This window comes from Eretmochelys imbricata, chromosome 14 (genome assembly GCF_965152235.1).
Source record: "Eretmochelys imbricata isolate rEreImb1 chromosome 14, rEreImb1.hap1, whole genome shotgun sequence".
Classification (NCBI taxonomy): Eukaryota; Metazoa; Chordata; order Testudines; family Cheloniidae; genus Eretmochelys; species Eretmochelys imbricata.
The window spans coordinates 19801204-19814544 of record NC_135585.1 but is presented as its reverse complement, the minus strand read 5'-3'; the positions used below and the strand labels follow the sequence as shown (position 1 = coordinate 19814544).

Genomic DNA, 13341 nt, shown 5'->3' with positions numbered 1-13341 from the left:
TCTGATAGCCTCACTTTAGAAGTACTATGGCCCTGTGGAATTTACCACAGGATTTTTCAGTCACAAAATCTGTCACCATCCTAGAGTCTTTCCACTTGAGAAGCAATTGTTTGAAAATCTTTTCAAAAGATATTAGAACTTTATTCTCTAGTTTATTCTTTTATATCAGAGCATAAAGCTTCAAATCCTCTTTGCTTAGTGTCATTTGGTAACAGAAAAACAAAGTTTAAAGCTTGAGAATACAGATGCATGCCTTCTATACAGCATGGATTTTTGGAAGAGCTCTCCTACAATATACCACTCAGCAAAATTACACTGGTGGTCCAGGCAATGCAGACCTGCCAACCTAACAGGTTTTCCTCATAAGTTATGGATTTGCAGACCGTTCTATAGGGAAATCTGCTGTGTTTGGCTGCTGTTCCTCATAAACCCTGCCTCCTAAGGAAGAGCAATCAATTTATTATTCAGCATTTCACTAAACTGACACAAAATATCAGTCCACTTTTATTCTAAGTGTTACTGTAGTGTTGGCACTTCCTATTTCCCCCCCAAAAAAACCTACACACTATCGCCAAATGTCATGACCTACCTGAATGTGCTTCCCTCAAGGTTTATAGATCAAATTCAGTCCTTAAACTGACTACTGCAGTACCAGTTTCCATTAGCCAACTGTTTTCCATACAATTTTGGAGCCTTAAAATGCTAACACAGTTCTACAGAAAGTGACTTTTTAATAGGAGCTCAGTGTAATTCAGTGAAATTCACACATTGGGGTAGGAAATTCCTTGCAGCAGAGATGGAATGGTAAAGCTCCCAGATCGCAGATCTAATATCGTATTTGAACATGAATGTTTACTTCCACTTTATTTAGACCCCGATTAGAACCAAGCAACAGTACTTTGTTTTTAATTTACATGCAAATTCAAATTACTTTCACAGAATTGTTTTTAAAGTCAATTTTGGAAGAAGTTAGGAATTTCCTTTTCAAATTACAAGGATAACGCTACACAGAGTATTTTAGAACTGAACAGCTTCTATGGCATCATAAGCAGTAAGTGTTATTCAGGTGTCTGAATACATTAAATCTGGAAGTTATCCAAAAAGCTAAGAACCTCTGCTGACATACATTATTCCATATTAGCATTAGTCTTGGATTAATGGTGATGTACATGGTCTTTGTTTAATGGAAACTATTAAACATGTCCTGCCATGCTTTCACAACATGAGAATCCCAACGAGAATGCTTCCCCCTTCCCAAAATTTAAAAAACTGCTATCTGATTTCCAACTTAACGTACACATATACACAATACCAAAACATTTCATACTTTCGTTATATAAAGCAACTGCTCACTGATATTCATATTATTTGTTGATTCTGTTTTAACTTTAGGCGACATAGTTAATGAACCTCTATGTGGAAAAGAATTTACAATCTTTTCTTCCCATATGTTACATATATTAGAATTTCTTCAGAGAATTTTACAGCTCACCTATTTGCTAACAGACCTAGAGTGCCAACTGAGGATAATTAAACATACTTAAATAATAAGAATTAAAATATTAGTAGCATTCTCACATGCACAAATTCCTCAAGTGGTAGAAAAACACTACCAATATATATGATGGTCACCCTTACCTAAAAATTACAAGTATAAACATAAATGTACTATACTGAAAAACGTTAAGAGATTTATCAAGCCAGATTAAGACTGAAATCGAGTTTGGACATTTTAGCTGTGAAGTGTAATTTATAGAATAGGCAGAACAAATCTGACAATTAGAAATGCAGACAGTAACTATTTTGATATGAATCCCTTAAAACATAGGTTCATTACAAAAATAAATTAGATCCATTCAGCTTCTTAAGGGACTTTGTCCACTCAAAATAGAATTACAGGAATATTTTAAGGTTTAGTTTATACATTATAGGGCTGCAGAAATACAAAGCAGTGTGACCAATAATATTTCAGTGATCATGTCATCTGTATAAAAGATTCCAAACTGAGGTGGAGGGAACTAGTTTTCAGTGGTCAGAGATGGAATAGCTGAGAATCTGATGGGATTTGTTATGCTCATCTTCAAATGATGTGGAAACTAAATTTCAACCAACCAACATGGAACCAACCAAAGGTCACAGAATCATAGACCTAAATTTGGATCACAGAAAAAAAATTTTTTTTTTTTCCTGTAGACACAAGGCTATGGGTGAAATCCTGACCCTACTGAAGTCACTGGTAATTTTGAAAATGATGTGGAGTCCTCACTTTTTGCCTCCTTTTCAGACATCTGACAAAAAAATAGGTTTCCCTGAACACAAAGAAGCTGAGCACAAGCTGATCTACATGCTTGTAGAGGGACTTATCTTTCATAGCTACTAAAACTATTTACAATCAGTCTTCCTTCTAGCAACCACTGAAGTCTCATTAGACATTACCCTATTTCAAAACTTGAAGGCTGATATAAAACACTTTGCTTGTTGATATAAAATACATCACCGCCATCTGAATATCAGTTTAAACAAAAGGCAATTGTAGGACACCAAATTTCTAAAGGTTGCCACAGTATTATGAATGTCCTCCCCAAGATACTGTTGTTAACATGAATTCCTGGAAGAACCAGTGTTGCTGAGTGTAAAATTATTTGAAAATTATTTGGATTTGTGGGAATTGAAAGAGCAATCTTTTCACAAGACTGGAATTTGTCTCCCACTAAGTTTATATGCCTCAGAGTCTTTCACTGGGATGCATGCCAAGAGACATGCTTGCCCTGAAACTACTGGGATTTCAAAGACCTTTGAGGCTGTTAACAATGAGGCAAGCCTATTATCCTTAGCCTGGTACTTGCTGATACCTGCAGGCTGTCTTACCCTCTCAAAAAGGTTGAAATATCCTAGACTTTTCATTGCAAGCACAAAGCTTTTGCAACACTTGATCCATGTCTAGGAGGTTTGTTAGGGGAAAAAAGGGTGGGATTTGGAACACTTTATTTGGAAATTTTGTCACACCAGTAATCAGGGCCATGATACATACTTATATTTCAACTCATTGCAAAACAGCTCTGCTTGATCAGCCAGTTCTTAAAAGTTAGGCAAGTCATCACATTTTGTTGCATAAGGATGCTGCCACAGCAGCTGAACACATTAGTTAACACATAAGGAACAATCCCAACACAGAACACGACAGTCTAAACTCAAAGTTCCACGATTACCATATTACAAATATGAAATACCTTCTTATGTGTATACCCATCTACAACACACAGACAGTCTCTGAATTCAAAGCAATGAGATTAAAGCAAAACAATACGCAGTATGTGGCAACAAATGACTCATGGATCTGGGAGTTGCTCTTCACTAAAAAGGTTAAGGGTGGCCAGATACTCAACACAATTAATATAAACAAGGGGGAAGAAATGAAAGCCAAAATAGGGAAAGAACAGGTTAAATTATATATAGATAAGTTAGATGTATTCAAGTAGACAGGCCTGATGAAATTCATCCTAGGGTACTTAAGGAACTAGTTGAGGCAATCTCAGAACCATTATCAATTATCTTCAAGAACTTATGGAAGGCAGGTAAGGCTCCAAAGGACTGGAGAAAAGTCAAACATAGTACCTATCTTTTAAAAAAGGGAACAAAGAGGACCCAGAGAATTATAGACCAGTGAACCTAACTTCAATACCCGGAAAGATACTGGAACAAATTATTCAACAATGAATCTGTAAGCCTCTAAAGGATAATAGGGTTGTAAGGAATAACCAACATGGATTTCTCAAGAACAAATCATGCCGAACGAACCTAATTTCCTTCTTTGACAGAGATAATGGCCTAGCAGAAACGGGGAAGCAGTAGACATGATATATCTTGATTTCTGTAAGACTTTTGACACAACCCATGTGACATTCTCATAAGAAAACTAAGGAAATGTGTGTTAGATGAAATTACTGTAAGGTGGGTGCACAAGTGGTTGAAAGACTGTACTTGAAGAGTAATTATCAATGGTTTGCTGTCAAACTGGGAGAACATATCTAGTGGGGTCCCAATTACTTGAATAATGTAGTGGTGAATATGCTGGTAAAATATATATATGGACACCAAGCTGAGAGCAGTTGCAAATACTCTGGAGGACAGGATTAGAATTCAAAACGGCCTTGACTATCAAACAACTGGTCTGAAATCAACAAGACGAAATTAAATAACAATAAGTGCAAAGTACTTAATTTATGAAGGGAAAAATCAAATGCACAAATACAAAATGGGGAATAACTGCCTAGGTGGTAGTACTGTTGAAAAGGATCTGGCGGTTATAGTGGATGAAATATTGAATGTGTGTCAACAATATGATGCAGTTGCAAAAAAGCTAGTATTCTGGACTGGATTAACAAGAATGTCATATCTAAGGCCTGGGAAGTAATTTTTCTGTTCTATTCGGCACTGATGAAGTCTCCATTGGAGTACCATATACAATTCTGGGTGCCACACTTTAGGAAAGATGTGGACAAACTGGAGAGAGTCCAGAGGAGAACAACAAAAATTATGAAAGGTTTAGAAAACCTGAGCTAGGAGAAAAGATTAAAAAACTGGGCATGTCTAGTCTTGAAAAAAGAAGACTGAGGAAGAACCTAGTAACAGTCTTCAAATATGTCCACCGAAAGTTGGACAAATAGTAATGGGCTTAATTTTCAGCAAGGGAAATTTAGGTTAGCTATTAGGAAAATCTTTCTAACTCTAAAGGTAGTTAAATTCTCCCTTCCAAGGGAGCTTGTGGAATCCCCACCATTGGAGGTTTTTAAGAACAGGTTGGACAAACACCTGTCAGAGATGGTCTAGGTTTACTTGGTCCTGCCTAAGTGCAGGGGGCTGGACATGGTAACCTCTCAAGGTCCCTTCCAGCCCTACATTTCTATAATTCTATGATTAACACTATACATCATGGCATATTCAGCACTGACTGAAACCTTGAAGGCCTAATAAATCCACAGTTAGTAGTATAAAAGCCAGAGACAAGTATCTGGAAGAGGCACCACATTTCAGCTTGTATCAATGCTCTACTCATCTCTAAATGACCATGTTACCCCAGTCTTTATGGCAAGACCTATATCAACTTCAGAACTGGAGTCAAGAAATGAGGTACAAGTTAATGTTCAGAATTGCTCTTCAACCTGATATCTCCTCAAGAGTCTCAACAATCATATGCAAGACGCCGCCATTTAAAGAAAAGGATCACTATTGAAAATGTAACTTTATTCAAAGCTTCTTTGACAATGAATGCTACTACAATGCCTCAAGTGCATTACGATAATGTCCCAGCTAACAAGAAAAGATATCACCCATACTTGTTTCATGGTGAACACCATACAGATTGGATTTAAAATGCTTCAAATATAATTAGGCTGGGATATTGGCCTCTTTTCCCACATGAGATATCTTAAGACATAACTCTCCACATGTGTCAAGTTGGAAGCTTTTGTTTGCACTAGGTAATGCTTAAAGTAGGTATGGGTATGTCAATTTTTCCAAAACTACAAAATATCATACACACACAAAAAAGGTATACTGGACCTGATGATCAGCTCACACTGATGTAACTTCATTAGCTTTCCCTCGAATTACTCCTGATTTACATTAGATTGAAATCAAAACCAAGCTCACCGTATCATATGCTTAACTAAAAACATACATGAAAATTCTTCAGCCAACCAGCACTCTTAAGAAAGCTTTTGGACAGAATTAATCAATACCATGTCTGAAGGAAAGGAGAATGTAGGCAAATACTGAATTTGTGTAGACTTACTTTAACGTTTTCATGACACAATAGTAAATCTACAAAAGCATTTAAGTAGGAGGGAAGGGAGGAACTAACGTATGAAAAAAATGATTAATGAAACTGAGGGCAGGGAGATCTGGCTTAACAGCATATAAAAACAAAGATCTGATTACAGCAAATGTATTACATAATATCTCAATTTCTGAGACAATGCAAAATCTTGTTTGCATATTAAAAAAAACATGATCTGCCCTATAATTTTTTCAGGCATAACCTAAGTCCACAGTTCATAATTAGGTCAGTCTTACTAATGGTAATCATTAATAAAAAGTTTCAGAGTAACAGCCGTGTTAGTCTGTATTCGCAAAAAGAAAAGGAGTACTTGTGGCACCTTAGAGACTTACCAACAGGAGAGTGGGTTTGTGTGTGTGGGGGGGGGGGGGGGAGACGACGACCTGCATTTGTGCTGGAAATGGCCCAACTTGATTAACATACACATTGTAAGGAGAATGATCACTTTAGATAAGCTATTACCAGCAGGAGAGTGGGGAGGGGGGAGAGAAAACCTTTTGTAGTGGTAAGCACCCATTTTTTCATGCTTTGTGTGTATAAAAAGATCTTCTGTACTTTCCACAGTATGCATCCGATGAAGTGAGCTGTAGCTCACGAAAGCTTATGCTCAAATAAATTAATAAAAGGCTAATTTACATGTAATACTAGGTAAACCAATGCCCCATTTACAGCATTGGGACTTTTACTAAATCCTAGACAGGAGATATTAGGTGTATGAAAAGACCATGAGATATAGCTGACTAGCAAGCTCATAGCCTCTTATAATGCACTTTACAGCTATTAAAACTTGTTAATGACCACTTTTTAAACATGCAACTCCTTACACTTTACCTCAACTTCATTTTCTGGCAGGCCTTTGCAGTTTTATTGTGAAACTAGCTTATTCGACATGTTAAAATTCATCAGCATCAGAAAAACTAAACACTTTATTACAGTTTCACTTTTGGCCAGTATTAAATATACATTTATGACATTCATGAATACATTAAAAAAATCTTTTGAGGTAGTTTAATTTAAGAACCAGAAAGATGGAAATAAAATTCACTCAGGTGAAGCAATTTAATTTTCAATATTCTTACTGGGTCTTGTTATACCCTGAAGATTCCAGGGAGTTATTTCTCAAATGGAAAGCATTATGTGCAGTAATTACTCATCATCAAACAAGTTTAACTTGTTCCACCAAGTGCTTGCCTAGTAATACCTAAGTCAAATTGCAGGTTTGCTTCTGGAACCTGAACCAAAGGTTTATTTTTCTTAGGCAATTTTAAAGAATTTTGTTACCCGTAACAATAATATTTTTAAAATGTGCTTTAAATTATGCATTTTTGTCTTTTATACAACTGTTGCTTAGTGCAAATTATGATTAATCAAGTATGCTACTTGACAGAGAATCAATTTTAGAAGCCTATCTGTGATGAAAACACTAGTAGGCATCTTATAACACCAGTAAGTGCAAGATGTGCACTTTGTGACAAAAACAAAATTATACCCCAGCTCCACCCTGGCATTAAAGAATTTATAACAGCCAAAACAGCCACCCACAAAGTCACTGCTAACACGTAGCACCAGTGTTATAAACTAAGGCACATTAAGCCATGAACTAGTAGAAGCTATCTCAAATCAACAAATACAACCTTTAAAAAGCAAATTTTAGTATCTTGAAACTTTGACAAATCCTAATGCGTTTTCATGGAATGGGAAACATTTTAAGTAATGTTACTGTCATAGATATTCAATTTTATGCTACAAATGCACCAACAAAGACAATACAGCATCTCAGAGCTTGTCCACATTACCCGCTGGATCGATGGGCAGCGACTGATCCAGCGGGTGTTGATTTATCGCGACCGCCAAGTGCTCTCTTGTGGACTCTGGTACTCCACCAGGGCGAGAGGCGCAGGCGAAATCGACAGGATAGCGTCAGACATCTAAGTACGTGGACTTCAGCTACGTTATTCATGTAGCTGAAGTTGCATAACTGAGACTGATTCCTGCCCCCACCCCACACACACAGTGTAGACCAGACCTCAAAGTCAGATACTCCATGTCCAAAGAGCTCAACTAGATAAATATCAAGAACATACACTGCAGTTTTACGAAACACAGGTTGTTTATTTGGATCTTGATTCCTTTAGATCAAAGGGCCAAAACTTGAAGTCTGATTTCAGGGTTAACTCACTTTTTACCCAAATTCTCACGCAAATTACCCTTTACTTACTAGAGGCTTTACTGAATAAGAAGTGAATGAAAAGGAAGAAAATTCAAAAAAGCCTCCATCTGGCCCAAGAATTGAAAAACAGAATTAAACTGCTTGTAGCACTGCTGACAATCAATTACAAAAGGATGCAGAAATTAAAAATATACCTTTGACTACAAGGCAACCTTTTGGCCATTTTAGCACTTTGTAGGATAAAGAGAGATTACAAATCACTTCTCTCAACTAAGTTCAGGAATGCAGAGCTCAGGCATAGTAATGAGGAAGAAAACTACAAATTACTGAAATTGTGGACTAGCAAATATGCTGCTTTATTTGGAGTGTTCTCCCCTCTCTCTTTAGCTCTGTCTGTCCCAATCCTATCTACAATATAGCATCAAATGCAGTTCTCACCACCTTTTAACTAGGATTGACCCCATAACATGCATCAACAATCCCAATTCCAGTTCAACAACACTGTTTTAGAACAAAGTCCTAGGTACAGGCAGAGTCAAAAAGAATTTGAGTTTTCCCTCCAGTGAATTGAGGTTCTAAGGTATATTAGATGTAACCAACTTTAAAAAGCTGAATTTCAAATATTTATTGGGTCTAAACAATATTAATTGCCACAATGGAAAACAATGGTTTTGGTTTCAAATTTCTTACCTGTACAACTGACGACTGCAAAGCTGTAATAAAACAGATGAAAACGTTTGATTTATAAATTAAGCCTTTTCCCCCCAGCCTAATGTGATTCTTGTATAATACGTATTATATAACAAAAGTGTTTCTTTAGGACTTGGGAATTCAAAGGCATCATTTGAAAAAAAACCAATATTCTTCTTTCACAGAACTAATTTTCAAAAAAATATAAACTTTAGAAATCCCGAAAGAATTCATACTCAAGCCAAACAAATATAGTTCATTATTACCCATCATTCCACAATCTGTTTGCTTCTGCATTTATACTGGCAGCTAGGAGCACTTTTTTTAAACATTTACTTTCAAAAATTTGGTCCTTTTAAATAAAGACTCCACAGTGCAGAGTTTGAAAGAACACAGAAAAAAAAACTCTGCTCCAAAGAGCTTACAAGGGACAAGTGGAAACAGACAGGAGTGCACAAGAAAACAATACTAAACAGCATGACAGGCTGTGGTCTCATCACACTCATAACCACTGCCAAGTTTTTTGTAGGCATCACAGCAAAGGAGAGTTTTAAGGAGGGATCAGGAGGACAATGAGGTGGCTTCATGGATGTTTATGGGCAGTAATTCCTATGCATGAGGGGCAGCATGCAAGGAAGTACAAAGATGTTTGTTTGAAAATTTAATATGCAGTCAATGAAGGCTGGTCGCATTAGCTGATCGGAGGTAGGAGTTGACACCTCAAAGCATATGAGAGATGATAAATAGCATGTAATTAGGCTGTGAAATGTCCTTAAAGTAAAAACAAGCATCTTACATGTGATGCAATGGAGAAAGGGTAGCAAGAGGAGTGATGAAAAGAGAGGGTGAAAGCGATGAGCTAGGAAAGTGATTTTTGCAGGAGCATTTCAAATGGATATGAGTGCAACAAATTACATTTGTCAAGGCCAGGGAAGAGAATGTTGTAAAATGATGAGAGCCTGGATTACATTAAAGCTGTGTGGATGGACAGGAAAGGCCATATCCTAGAGATGTTACGCAGAAAGAATCTACAAGATTTAGACACAGCTTGGATGTGAGGATCTAGAGAGGCCTATGATGAAGATCAAAAAAGGAGGGCGGGGGAGGGCTTGCAGGGAAGATTAGGAGATCTGTTTTAGCCATGCTTAGCTTGAGCTAGTGGCTGGGCATCCATGAGATGTCAAAAAGTCAGGCCAAGATTTTAGTCTGAAATAGAAAGACAGGTCCAGAATAGATGTAGAACTGTGAGTTGTCCTGTGGATGATAGCTGTATTTGTGTAATGTATTTGCAAAGGAGATAACCCAAAGACAAGGTGTAGCAAGAGAAGAGAAGTAGACCACAGGGCAGTGCCCTGTGGAACTCTCACAGAAAGCTGGAGAGAAGATGAGGAGGATCCTCTGAAGAAGATGCTGGAGGAGTAATTAGAGAGGTAAGAGAAGAACCAGGAAAAAAGTGCATCCCAGAAGCAAGGAAGGACAAGATTTCAAGAAGAAGAGCATGGTTGATTATGTCAAAGCAGCTGACAGGTTAAAGAAGAATAAGTCATTAGAGACTTTGGTAATAGCCATTTTAATTAAATGCAAGGGACAGAAACCAGATTTGGAGAGGGTCTAGGGAGGAAGTGGAGGAAAAGAACTCATTCAGTGAACTTAAGGAAGAAGGAAGATGGGGCAATAGTTGCAGAGTCAAATGGAGTCACAGTTGGGTTGTCCATAAGATGGGAGAGACTAAAGCATGCTTGTGTTGTGAGGGGAAAGAATGACTAGAGAGTGAGAGATTAAAGAGAAGGGCAAGAAAGGGGATGAGAGTGGTTTGCAAGGGAGGTGAGGAGATTGGATAGGATCACTGGAGTAAATGGAGGAGGTTGAGGAGGAGAGCAAATGAGAAACAAGAGAGAAGAAGAAGAGTTGGAGAGGAAGGGCAAGAGGTGAGAGGGAAGGGAGAAGTTCATGTGGTATTTTGCAGATATTTTTCTTGAAGAAGTGAGAATCTGTGCAGAGAGAGAAGTGGAGGTAGGAGGGCACCAGGGTGCAAGGAGGGAATCAAACGTGGTGAAATGGACACTGAGATTTCAAGGGATTCAATTAGGATAAAGAAGTAGAGTTGCTTAACTAGGAAGACGGCAGATGTCAAAGTGGAGAGAACAAATTTGTAGTGAAGTCAGTCAGCATGATCACAGGATTCCCACCAGACACACACAGCAGTGAGAGAGCAAAAGCGGAAGAAAAGGATGTCGGGAGGACGCGAAACATTTGCAGGATTTGGGGGAATTTTTTAAAAGGAAAAAAACACCTTTCAACATCCTTTGTATAAAAATGAAACAACACATTTAAGATTCCAACGCTATTTATACTTGGCACAAACCTCCCAATGGATCTGCTTAAGTCCCTCCAACGATTTTTCATTGAAATAATTCGTAACTGATCTGCAATGTTATAAAAAGATTTTAAGTCCAAACATGGCAATTTCTTGAATTTACATTCAGAAACAGCCCTGCATCAACAGATATATGTTGCACTTTTAAAGTGACAGAAAAAACTTAAGAGTTTATGACTAAGTGATTCTCGGAACAAATGTGTAACATTCATTAATGTTCATTAAACGGGTTTAGGAAACATACAAACAGCCTATTTTCTGACAAGCACTCAGATATATTATTTCTGCAGAATTATACAATAACATTTTTGTAACAGAATATGGCTATACGTAATGACATAATTCTAACACTTTTCCAAATTCCAAATTTCCAAAACTCAAAAAGTTTCCAATTTTCTACTTTTCCAAGTTTTTTTATTACAAAACATACTTAGCTTCTATGTACAATCATTACTTTAATAAAATAATTACATTAAGTGTCATTGTTATACTGCTGACATGCACAAGTACTTTTCGTAACAGTGCATCTGAACAACTTCAGGAGTCAAAAAAGCAGACCTATTTACTACCTACTTACCTGTTGTTCCCCTGCCTAAGTTCAGCTCCCCTGGGATACAAGAGTTAGGTTGGATGTCAGAGCTTTGGAAGAAATGAGACTAAAACTAAAACGAAATTCTGTAAATGCATTTGATTAATAAACATCTGAAGAATTTTACAGAATTTTGTTTCTTTACTTTTATTCAGATTTACATTCAAAGGCTGCACTATCCACTACCTTGAATCCTGTATAATTATTTATACCTATCAGAACAGAGTAAATTTAAAATGCTACTACTAGTGTGAGTGAGTGGCAAATTACAATTTGATAGTGTTTTACAATCATTTTACACAGGCGTACACAACACCCATTCCAGTGAAGGTTGAAGAGAGAGTCAGTAACTCCACCAACTAATTTATGGCAATCATGCTGGATACATATGCTAAATTTAATATCTATAAACTGCATTTCTGGGCCAAAATTAAGTAAGTGAAAAATTACATCAATCCAACCCAAATAACAATGTGAGGGATTGTCTCACAGCAAAGAAGGAAAGATGCTTCACTCAGTAGTAGTCTGGCAAACTGTTGTGGTTAACCCACACTTGTGACAATGTCTTCTCTATTCTTTTCAGAGTAACAGCCGTGATAGTCTGTATTCACAAAAAGAAAAGGAGTACTTGTGGCACCTTAGAGACTAACCAATTTATCTGAGCATAAGCTTTCGTGAGCTACAGCTCACTTCATCGGATGCATACTATGGAAAGTGTAGAAGATTTTTTATACACACAAAGCATGAAAAAATACCTCCCCCCACCCCATTCTCCTACTGGTAATAGCTTATCTGAAGTGATCACTCTCCTTACATTGTGTATGATAATCAAGTTGGGCCATTTCCAGTAAAAATCCAGGTTTTCTCCCCCCCACATACACACACAAACCCACTCTCCTGCTGGTAATAGCTTATCTAAAGGAGATTGTAAGGGGGAGAAAACCTGGATTTGTGCCGGAAATGGCCCAACTTGATTATCATATACATTGTAAGAAGAGTGATCACTTTAGATAAGCTATTACCAGCAGGAGAGTGGGGTGGGGGAGGTATTTTTTCATGCTTTGTGTGTATAAAAAGATCTTCTACACTTTCCACAGTATGCATCCGATGAAGTGAGCTGTAGCTCACAAAAGCTTATGCTCAAATAAATTGGTTAGTCTCTAAGGTGCCACAAGTACTCCTTTTCTTTTTTCTCTATTCTTGTTTGAGAATGACAACAGGTGGTCTCACTTTTATGATTACTCATGGATTTAGATCGGAGGTATATAACCTCACCAAGTAAAGCGTGAAGGCTTGGCAGCACTGATGAAAACAAACAAAAATCACAACAGAAGAGAAGTTCTCGAAGATGGAGATTTTCATAATTATACTGGAGAGGTTTCTGAAAGATTATACATGAGAAAGAAACATAATAGTTTACATAATGTTGTCTTTATACCTATTATTCTCTGCTGCTAGTTTGTACAGTGCGTGGGTGATCTCAGCACAGGCAAGAATGGCCCCATGCCGAGTGTGTAAATCTGTGCCCACTGCTAATGGTAGCAGTCTTGGCAAAACTGCAAGAAATGAAATAAAAAATAATAATTACATATTATATTACTACATGTAAACACTTCCATCTAGAAATTAATGTGGAAAAATCATTTCTAGAAGTCATCTTAGAGAGATATAGAGCA

The 13341-nt window shown here is 37.2% G+C and overlaps 1 protein-coding gene across 1 annotated transcript in view; it reads right to left on the bottom strand.

The window, feature by feature from the left end:
- The window catches only part of TBCD (tubulin folding cofactor D), a 252362-nt gene that overhangs the window by 95296 nt on the left and 143725 nt on the right, over positions 1-13341 (bottom strand). Inside the window, exons 21-23 of the mRNA XM_077833123.1 lie at positions 13104-13221; positions 11065-11125; positions 8700-8722 (exon numbers count right to left, since the gene is read on the bottom strand). Coding sequence (XP_077689249.1) covers positions 8700-8722; positions 11065-11125; positions 13104-13221 — 202 coding nt within the window. The remainder of the gene's footprint in view (positions 1-8699; positions 8723-11064; positions 11126-13103; positions 13222-13341) is intronic.